This window comes from Pundamilia nyererei, unplaced genomic scaffold, assembly GCF_000239375.1.
Source record: "Pundamilia nyererei isolate P.nyererei 1_Seehausen unplaced genomic scaffold, PunNye1.0 scaffold00141, whole genome shotgun sequence".
NCBI classification, from domain to species: Eukaryota; Metazoa; Chordata; class Actinopteri; order Cichliformes; family Cichlidae; genus Pundamilia; species Pundamilia nyererei.
This window is the reverse complement of record NW_005187542.1, coordinates 1,608,927-1,620,090: the sequence shown is the minus strand read 5'-3', so window position 1 is coordinate 1,620,090 and position 11,164 is coordinate 1,608,927. Positions and strand designations below refer to the sequence as shown.

Here is an 11,164-nt window from a genome sequence, read left to right as displayed (position 1 = left end):
CACTACCCACAGCTCGTGGCCATAGGTGAGGGTAGGGACGTAGATCGACCGGTAAATTGAGAGCTTCGCTTTTACACTCAGCTCTCTCTTCACCATGACGGACCGGTGCAGGGTCTGCATCACTGCGGCCGCAGAACCAATCCATCTGTCGATCTCCGGCTCCCTTCTGCCATCACTTGCGAACAAGACCCCGAGATACTTGAACTCCTCCACTTGTGGCAGGAACTCATCCCCGACTCGGAGTGGACACTCCACCCTTTTCCGGCTGAGAACCATGGCCTCAGATTTGGAGGTGCTGATCCTCATTCCCGCTACTTCATACTCAGCTGTGAACCGTTCCAGTGTGAGCTGGAGGCCATCACCCGATGAAGCCAACAGAACCACATCATCCGCGAAAAGCAGAGATCAGTTTCTGAGGCCACTGAAGTCATAGCCCTCCGCCACTTGGCTGCGCCTAGAAATCCTGTCCATAAAAATTATGAACAGAATTGGTGACAAAGAGCAGCCCTGGCGGAGCCCATCACCCACCGGGAACGAGTCCGACTTATTGCTGGCAATGCGAACCAAGCTCTTGCAACGGTTGTATAGGGATTGAATGGCCCGTAGCAATGGGCCAGACACCCCATACTCCCGTAGCACTTCCCACAGGACACCCCAAGGGACACGGTAAAATGCCTTCTCCAAGTCCACAAAACACATGTAGACTGGTTGGGCAAACTCCCATGTGCCCTCAAGTATCCTTGAGAGGATAAAGAGCTGGTCCAGTGTTTCGCGACTAGGACGAAAACCGCATTGTTCCTCCTGTATCTGAGGTTTGACTAGCAGACGAACTCTGGTTAGTCATTGCAGATCATCTGCATTACAAGCTTGAACAGATTTGTCTTCAGCCACAACATGCGGAGGCATTATATGCCATACTATGTGTTGTAACAAGTGAATTGACTGAAAGGACACCTAAGAGCTACATCTCAGACTCATTTATCATGCTAACTCAATTAGTATAGTCAATATTTATGTTCAATTAGAAGACGACTCAATAAAAAAATCAATAAATACAAACAGAAGCTGGAACTAAGAACTGAAGACTCAAAATACAAAGGAAATCTAATATATATAAATAATAGAATCAAAATATAAAAAATAACTAAAAACCAAACAGAGAATACCTTATAGTAAAAGAGAATTCAAATTCCAAAAAACTCAGAACACTGGGTCCCAGACCTAGGACCTGAAATAGTTTTGCAAGTTTGCACAATGTCCTCTGGACAGACAAGACCAATAATGCACAGTGCCACTTAAAGAAAATCAAACAAAACATAACTGCACAAACATTGAGTCACATTAAGCCCAGCTTTAGTTTTCGTGTGATGCAGAATACCCAGCATCTTATTATTACCCCCTTATCTTATTAGCTTACAGATTGAAGACTGAATGAAACTCAGCTACTAGTTTAATTTAACCTCATTCTGAATTGTTGTTGACTGTTATAGACAGTGGCAAAATGTGTTTTAAATCTGTGTATGACATATAAGATCAGTCTGAAGGGGAAGTTTCACTTCTTTTCAGTCAACACCCTCACACTTTGACTCCCCAGGCTAACTGTAGCTCTCAAACATTATGTCAATCTGGCCTTATGCAATACTCCACAGACTCTTGTGATGTGCTGTGTCTTTATATGTATATGTTTGTGTGTGTGCACATGCACATGTGTGTGCGTGTATATATATTCCCCTCAGGAACTTTGTGAAAGGCTCACATGTCGTAATTGGTTCAAGCTGAATAAAAGCAAGTGGACACTTTCCCACTCCACTTCCTCCTCCTCTGCTTTTTCTATGATTTTTTTTTTTACAGGCTCTTACGGAGATGGGCCTATAAACTGATTTGCAATCCCTTCAAACACACATTCAGAGCCAAAGTCACTTGTGGTGTGACTGTTATGGTATCCGTGATACCCTGTGGAAGTGTATGAGAGTGCTCCAGAGATGTGGGTGAATGAAGCAGAATGACCTCAGTGCAGCCAGTCTATTGACAAGGGGCTGATTATTATACTGAGCTGGCGTCACCGTCACTGCAGCCTCCGTAGGATGACAGGGACACAGCAGTCAGCAGTGCATAAGACCAAAGGAGAGCCAAGTCTCTAACATGCATTAGATTCAGTGTACAGTAAATGTTTTACCTCAAACTCTCCTGTTGAAGACAGTTGTTTTGCCCATTTTACTTCACCTAAGCTTCGAGGTTTAAAGGGAAACATCAGAATCCAGTGTTTTCAATATATTGTTTATTTTAAAGGCTTTCACATGCATTGCCTGTTTTGCTACCTCTTTTTGTCTTTTTGTTATCAGTACAGCTGCTTTTTAAAAAGTCGCCTGCTAGGTGGGCTTTCAGGTCACTCTATATTACAGTTTCTGCAGCTTTTGTGGTAGGAACCTACCTACTTTCCACTGCGACTGTCTTTCTGTTTGTCTGTCTTCATAGATATTTCATTGTGTCTTCATACGTGAATGAAAATAACTTGCAAAGCATTGTAAGCCAAAAGTTTTGTTCCCACTCAGTTCATAAAGTTTCTGTTTTCATAGTCAAGCTTGCCAAGTCCTTGTTTAGAGTGTTGACATGCTAGCATTTGGTAATAGAAATATCAGTAGTTTATAAATAAACTCAAATATTCAAGTTTAGTATTATAAATGTGTCCAATTTATGGTGGTAAGTTTTTAGGATTTGAGGCAGCTCAATGCTTGCTTACAACAAACCAGCCGTTAACCAGACCAGACCCTTGTTCACATCTTTTTGAGTTACGGTAAAGTAGATGTTAAATATTCTTAGCATTTCTTCAGTGGGAGTGCAAGTGACTTCAAACATACTGTTCCCATAAACTTACAGGAGGAGCCTCACAAGAAACAATGCAGCTAGCTTAGCAGCGTCATACCAGAATGTCACCAGTCTTCTCCCTGGTGGTATTGGGGAAAATTACTACGTGTGCAAAAATTGGTGTATCCGGTCGTTAAGTGATGACGTGACAAATCCTACTTCTGGGCCTAAAGTAGTCTGCGTTTAATATGGCTTTTGTGTTGTTAACATGTTTAATGTTTTGTATTTTCTTCTATTTAATCTCAAAAAGCTCCTAAAACAGTCAGTGATCACTGTTGACCTCCCTCGGCTTTTATTACCGCTAATCATTTATTTAAGATCAGTTTTTAAAACCTTCCCAGCCCATGCAGCAGTATATGAATGACTAACCTCGTATTGTGGATGGATTATCTCAGTTGTTCTCCTGGCTGAAGTTTGGTCCTTTTACAGCATCCTGCCATGCGATTACATTTGTACCTGACCACGAGAATACTCACGTTAACTTTTATCCAGTGGAAAAAAAGTTAGCTTGTTTATATTATGCTAACATAGCTGTGTCGCTAGCGATCACGTAGCACATCATCATATACCAGCTAGCCCAACTTCAGTAACCCTGCAAACGTCACTGCTGTTTTCTGTCTTCATTTATGTTGGAAGTGATAACAGAGCTGTACGTTTTAATTTGTTTCCAAAACTCCGCAGTCAGGGCATGCAATATTGTGTTTAGATAGAAGCTAGCGAGCTAACTTCCTGCTAACTTCTAACGCCGTTAAATGTCATAAATTCCGTTTTCATGGATGCCTGGATGTTAAACTCAATTGTTACACCTGGTAGAGCAGAACACTGATCATTTTATTAAAGATGAAAGACAGTTTTTCAACTCTCAGAAATGCCATAGTGATCGTTTGATATATGGACCTGCAGCGGAGTTTAGGCCCAGACACAGCTAGTGACGTCAGACTTAACGACAGGATTCATTGAAAGCTGTCTGGCAGGTGTAATAAAAGTTTAGAAAAACTCTTTACAGCCCAAGTTGTTCGTAGTGTATTTAAAAGTAGAATGGGAGGCAGAGCCTTCAGTTTTCAGGCCCCTCTTCTGTGGAACCAGCTTCCGGTTTGGATTCGGGAGACAGACACTATCTCTGCTTTTAAGATTAGGTTTCACACTTTCCTTTTCGCTAAAGCTTATAGTTAGGGCTGGATCAGGTGACCCTGAATCCTCCCTTAGTTATGCTGCAGTAGGTGTAGGCTGCTGGGGGATTCCTATGATGCATTGAGTATTTCTTCTTCAGTCACCTTTCTCACTCACTATGTGTTAATAGACCTCTCTGCATTGAGTCATACTTGTTATTAATCTCTGTCTCTCTTCCACAGCATGTCTTTTATCCTGTCTTCCTTCTCTCTCCCCAACCGGTCGCAACAGATGGCCACCCCTCCCTGAGCCTGGTTCTGCCGGAGGTTTCTTCCTGTTAAAAGGGAGTTTTTCCTTCCCACTGTTGCCAAAGTGCTTGCTCATAAGGGGTCATATGATTGTTGGGTTTTTCTCTGTATCTATGAAGCGCCTTGAGGCGACTTATGTTGTGATTTGGCGCTATATAAATAAAATTGAATTGAATTGAATATGCCTTACAATATAAAGCACCTTGAGGCGACTGTTTTTGTGATGTGGCGCTGTATACATAAAATTGAATTGAAAGTTACCCTCCCTATATTTCTGCACAACCACCCTAATTGATATAAACCAGTGTATGAACCACATTTGACTAAAATCCTTCCAGCAGTTACTTGCTCTTTTACTGATGGTTTTGCTGGACCATAATGAAGCTCTTCTGCACCACACCTTATTGAATAATAAATGGTGCACTTTTCCGTTGTTTTTAGAGGAAATAATTTCTCTGCATGCTACATTTCAGCAAGTCTCTTTGAAGCTTGTACAGATAAAAGAAGTTATGCAAATGATCAAAGGAAACTGCGGCACAAAAAAGTCTCACACGCTCACACAACTCACACACGCTTGCCTGCCTGTGTGCTACATTTTGTTAGGAGCGATGGATCTGAAACTGCAGTGGAGCAATGATGGCCTTTGAAGTCATTCTGACCCATAGCATGTCATCTCCACGCTGTGATGTCCCACCTCCCCCTCTTACAGTCTGTGTGCACTAGGGAGCCATAAATTCACACCTCATGGAGATAATTGGATGAGTTATTAACTGTGTGTGTGTGACTCAGTAAGACTCCATGGCTCATAAACGGCAGTGTGTTTTGGAGTTGTGTGAATTATAGCTTAATGGAGAAAAGAAAGCCTCCAAAATAAAGGATTTGCATAAATTTAGCACAAGTAATTCCTCACTGAAAACTTTAAATGTCATCTTTCTGAAACACAGCCTTCAATGGAAAACTGAGCTGAGCTGAGGCGCCTCTGTTGCTTAAAGATTAAAGGCAAGTGGTTGTCCTCAGAGAGAGTGATGACTGTATGGATAAGCAAGAGGCAACTCAAAGTGTTCCTGAAGCAGCAGGAGAGCGTGTGCTGTATCTGAGACCCGGATAAGGGGGAAGTGTGTTTTTAGTAGACCCTGCTGTGGGTGCCTGCTGCAGTGGATACAGCACAAGAACAGTTCAAAGCAGAGCAAAACAGCGACGGGGAGTAGAACTTTCTCAATGCAGACTGTTGAAATACTGTAACTGTGACCATTGGCCATGTTTTCATATCAACAGTAGCTTTAGTGTTTTGGAACCAATGTAGGATCCATCTGTAAAACTAAAGCTTGTAGCTTTTATGTGTTCACATCATGAACAAAGTAATTCAGATGCCTCCTTTGAGGTGTTGATCAACCAAACAAATGACAAGCCAACTTTATTTTCTGGCATTTCAAATATGAACCTCAATGACCTCAGTATTATTGAAGTGCACTACAGTATAAGAAGGACAAACAATTTAGAGTAAATGGTAAGGTCTATAAAGTAATGGTTTGCTGTACAATGCATTTTGATAGCATTGTCTTGTGAGATGAGTGTTTAGGTATTTACTACACCTTATTTTAAAGAGTTAGCCTTTTAAGTGTGTTCGAAATGAAAGTAAGTATAGTATATCTGAGTTATTGCATCTTTTTTCCTACCTTTTTAGGTGGGTTCAGTTTTCAGCTTAGTAGTAGGTGGGGCCGGCGAGTATTTCTGCCTCTTCCGAATGTTTAATGGGGATGTGATTATATTCCCCTCCTACTCACACAAATCACATACTGTACATACAAATGCACACACACACACACGCATACACACACAGCTGTGAGCCCCTCCCACCCTCACAGACTGGAATAGAGAACGGGAGAGAGAAGCTTGACGGTTGCGACTGAGTATAGAGGGAATGTCACTGGACCCTGGCAACACTCTCACAGACTAAAGGCAGTAGCCCAGTGACAGAATCGTCCATCTGGCTATAGGCACAGACAAGACTGATCGCCATGCAGGGACGGGCAGGAAAAACACCCAGAAAGGAGATGGTGATAGAGTCTCCACAGCAGTACAAGAGCCTGGCTGAGATTGAGGCAGAGGTGGAGGCAGGGTCACAGGGGGCAACAGTGAGTTGTACTTATGCCATATTTCAGAAATAAATCACAAGTTGTTTTTTTTAAATCTGGAAATTTCTTGCTAAATGGAAGAGATGTGATTGTTACCTTTTAGTGCATAGATTCTTTTTAACAGCTACTTTGAAGATCTTTTTAAAGGCATTTGAAGGAAATTGGAAATAGTAGGTCACACCTCTCCAGAGGGTTGAATGTCAATCTTTTTTAGGATATGAAGCACTTGTGAGTCCTTTTTTTCATGAACTGTTCCTGTGCCTTAGAGTTTGAGAAGTTAAATGCAGAGTTGATAGAGAGCTCATTTGTTGAAGAAAATAGTAAAAAGCACCATAGCCTGGGAATGAAATACTTGAAAGTCACACAGTTCACAGCCGCTTGCTGTTATCTTTGATCTCACTGGCAAACATTCAGTTGGAAATTTGAACTGAAGTTTTTTTGCTTGTCATGCTCTTATAGATCCAAGGGACTAAGAGCTATTTGCACTGTATCATCAAAAGTATTGGTTGGATGAATGTAAATGTAATTCTGTGAGCAGACATTTGTTTATTTTTCTAATGTATTCACTGGATTCAGAGGCTTATCCAAATAGTTTGAATCATGTGTACTTCTAGTGGTCACTTTGAAACCAGAAATCTCAGTTTAGTTTTACAGCTATTAGTGACAGGTCAACACTCAACTGAGCAGTTTAGGAACTGAAATGATGTTGAATCAGTTCCTAACTACTGTCAATACTAGTTTAATCCATACTAAAGCAGGTGCATAGCTATGCTGGGCAGTCAGTGTTTTTGTCAAATACGGATGGATAAAAAAAATTCTGATTGAATCAGTCGAAAAATGACAAATGCAGATCCTTCCACACTGGTAAACTGCATTTTACAATTTAGCACTTAACATCCAGTCGTGCTCTGAGCAGACAGTTGTGTCTAATTTTGTGTCAAGAGGGTAAGAGGAAAACTCTTGATAGAGGTCTTATTGTTGGGGCGCAGATGGCAAGAGGCCAATGGCTTCGGTCACAAAGGCTGTGTGTGACTTGCGTTGGTCTGGTTGATGGTCAGGTTGATAACTTTATCAGTGATTTTGGAGCTAACACAGTTGGGTGGATCTACTTAACATCTTTTTTTAAGTAAATCCAAAAAAACTAGGTGCTGTTACTTGGTGCTATTTAAATAACATTGTGCTGAACTGAATTATGACCATTAAGAACAGAGGTGAAGGAGAGAGTGTGGCAAGGGTGGAGTGGGTGGAGATGAGTGTTGGTGTGTGATCTGTGACATTAAGGATAGCAACAAGAGTGAAAGAGCAGGTTTAAAAGACTGAAGTGTGGTTTGATGGAGGTGGCAAAGTAGTAAATACTCTGCATATGCGAAACATCAGCACTTTAGCTTTATTACAGTGAGTATGTTCATACATTGATGTTAGAATTTGTGTTAAATCTGCAAACTTAGCCTTTTCTTCTTTTTTGCACACAAGGCATAACTTTTTTTCACTGAGGTGTCTGTTAGTGACTTTGCTTGGAAAACCCCTTCTTTTCTTCATTCTCATGTTTTACTTCACAATACTTGGCAGGTATCCTAGTAAAATGGAGTTTAAAAACAAAGGCAAACCTATAGTTTTAAGCTTCAGTTCCCACACAGAAAACATAGTATAGCTACTTAATCTAGCTACAAGGGCTGAAACTGCAAAAGGACACTCAAATACATTTTTGGCCTTAATGTGTAGAGAAATGTAGCTGTTCAGAACAGCTATTTCCTTGTAATTAACTGGTTCTGTAAACACAGAACTGTGTCTTGGTTTAGTCTAATATCCACATCCACAGAGATGGCGTGTATCACTGGTGAACATCAGACTTTGTGAGGGAGGACATGTGGGGGGGAACCCCTTGGGTCTTTTCTGTGGTATGTTACAGCTGATGTCTGCAGTGACAATACAGCATGGTCTACTTCTAAGTTAAAACTCCTGGTCAGGGTGTATCTTCCTCCTGTTGAGGTTTTAAATCTGAGCTCAGCCCACTGTGACTGGTACAGTGACACACACACACACACACACACACACACACACACACACACACACACACACACACACACACACACACACACCAGTGTCTCCTACCGTAACCCACATTCACTGCCATCTCTGTTTCTGTTTCTACATCTGTAGCTTTCAATCAGTAATGCTTTGAAAGGACAATGGCAACTTGTTGTCCATGCACTGTGACAGATTTCCTTTTGTAACTTATCTCACAACCCGTGCAATAATAATACCCTTGACAACTCTACAGTAAAAGACTGCCATTAAGGTTGTGCGCTTATGCTGTAAATGACTACGACAAAAATGTGAAGAGCTGGATTAATTCAGTCATCTGTTCCTTCAGGTAAAGCCAAAGATCATTGAGCCTCTGGATTATGAGAATGTGCTCCTACAGAGGAAAACTGAGATCATCAGTGATGTTCTCAGAGACATGCTGCAGTTCCCCACAGACGACTTCCAGGTAAGAAAAGTGAGAGTTCTGAAAGCCATGCTGCACTACCTTTTAGGGAAATGTAGAGAATCCATAACTGTGAGCTGGTAAACCAAGTACAAAGAAGTATAGTAAGTATGTATAAACAAGTATGCGTCATACATTGGATTTTTACTGTATTGTGTACACTGTCTGTACAGCATCTACATCTGCTGCTTCCATTCAAAAGAGCTTAAAGAATGCATCAACATGACATCACAGTAGTGCTGAGATTGATGTTAGTTTGGCCTGTTCCCACTTTTGGAACAAGTCATGCTCAAATAATTGCCACTTGTCAATCAGTCTCCTTGGCAATAAACTGCACAATAAATTTGACAAAAACACCAAACCAACAAAGAAGAGATGAAAACAAACACAACCATGGGACACACTACTGTGCTGGACTCAAACCCACATATACTCTCCTGCTGGATTAATGTGGCTTAATCCATGGCTAAAATGAATCTCTAACAGAGACACCATTTCTTCCTATTTGAATAAATTTGGGTAAAATGTATAGTAATTAATTACATGAAAAAGACATTTTATGAGCAGTTTTGTGCAGGCTCACTGTCTCATGTCAATGCCACATACAGTAAAAAAATATAAATTAATTAAAAATTCATAGCAACAATAGTATGTGGTGGGAAATCTACAGTCTACAACTCCCCTCTGGACTCTTTCGTAATCAGTAGATGATGGGTGGGTTTCATTACAAGGCCGTCTGCAGTGTATAGTGATTAGTGAATGTGTGTGTGTGTTTTCATGGTCTCGCCCAGTATGTCCATCTAACCTGCCATATGTTTTACATCACTGGGCCCATAGAGAAGGGAGGGAGCTAGCCAGACATGTGGGTGTAGCATGTGCACGTGCTGCACAGATTAACACATATGAGCGCACGCCCACGTTCACATTTATCAGCCTGCTAAGAATGCTGGTCTGTATCTCTGCATGCACATACGAGCAGAATACGGTAATGCCTGTATTTTAAAAACAACAAAATTAAATGGGATTACGTGAAAATGGTACTTTCATGGGCAGTTTTGCAGATCTCCAACTGTCACCTTACTGGTACCTTCAGTTTCCAAAGAAGAAGGTTGACCTCAGGAGACTCTCTTCTTACCCTTTACCACTCTGGCCTCTGTGATCTCTATGCCCTATAAGTATTTACATTTTGTCTGTCCTCCTGCATTAGTGCTGTGGGAACACACTCCTTTGGTCTGGTGGAAGTCATCAAAGCCCTGTTTTAATGACTGTGAAAGGAATGATGTTAACTGGCTGCCAGCAGTTCCTGCTCACAGTCAAAAATGTAAATTTAGCCACCTTTAAAGAGCAACTTGTCCTTTATGCTTGTCTATACATTATGGATGTTACAGCAGCAGATGGATATTTTGGGAACTATATTTATAATATTCTCTGTATTAATATACTGTATTGTCTTTCCAAATCATATATAATCCATTAATAAATCCATAGAGAGAGAGTAGAGTCATAGAGGAAATGAAACTGAACAGTTGAAATATCAGTCTGAATAATCTGAATTTTCCACATTATAAATATAAGAACTATATTGGACCTTTATGCAGGATTACACACAGGAAGATTCAAGTGAGCCCAGTTTATCTATTGGCATACCTTTGATGGCTGATGTGAACGTGAGCTGGTCAGACATGCTTGCTAATGGAGGAATGAAGAAACTAGGTCATTGTGCCACAGCTGCATACTCATCTTTGTGGTTTGAGCAGAAAAACAGAAGACTAAGTGGTAGCACAACCTCCAGTAGCTTGAAAGTCTTGCTAGTCTTTTTCTGGCCTGAGGTGCTTTTTGCTCCTTTGCTTTGGATTATCACTCGTCATCTGTGTCTGGATGTCTCACTCTAATAAGGCTGGCAAAGATGAATTAGGTTGGAGTAACGTTTGGCTGCCATAAATCCTCTGTAGCAGAGGATTTCTCTGAGTAATCATTATGATTCCTTTCACTTCATTATTAAAATGCATTTTTAATATTGTCCAAGTTTACCAAGCTACTTTCAGCTGCTCCCTTATTCACAAGGGGTCAGCATAATGGCTAGCTCAGCACATTTCATTTGGCACTCTTTTACACCGGATGCCCTTCCTGACACAGCCCCCCTGAGGGATTGGATGATCTGATATCCTCGTGTTGGTGTTGTTCCCAGACCATCATGAAAATGTTGTTCCAGGTTCAACATTGCAAGTGACCAATCACATTGTTGTGACGTTATTCCA

At 41.1% G+C, this 11,164-nt stretch overlaps 1 protein-coding gene across 9 annotated transcripts in view; it reads left to right on the top strand.

Annotated features, from left to right (window-relative positions):
• Positions 1 to 11,164, top strand: part of LOC102205088 (dedicator of cytokinesis protein 9-like) — a 57,225-nt gene that overhangs the window by 12,395 nt on the left and 33,666 nt on the right. For 7 of the 9 annotated variants that reach the window (XM_013913630.1, XM_013913631.1, XM_013913633.1 and 4 more), the window contains exons 1-2: positions 6,169 to 6,418; positions 8,793 to 8,909. In XM_013913630.1, the coding sequence (XP_013769084.1) occupies positions 6,302 to 6,418; positions 8,793 to 8,909 (234 nt within the window). In that variant the 5' untranslated portion in view covers positions 6,169 to 6,301. Of the gene's footprint in view, positions 1 to 6,168; positions 6,419 to 8,792; positions 8,910 to 11,164 lie in introns of those variants that run through there. The other 2 variants (XM_013913636.1, XM_013913629.1) reach the window with 1 other exon arrangement.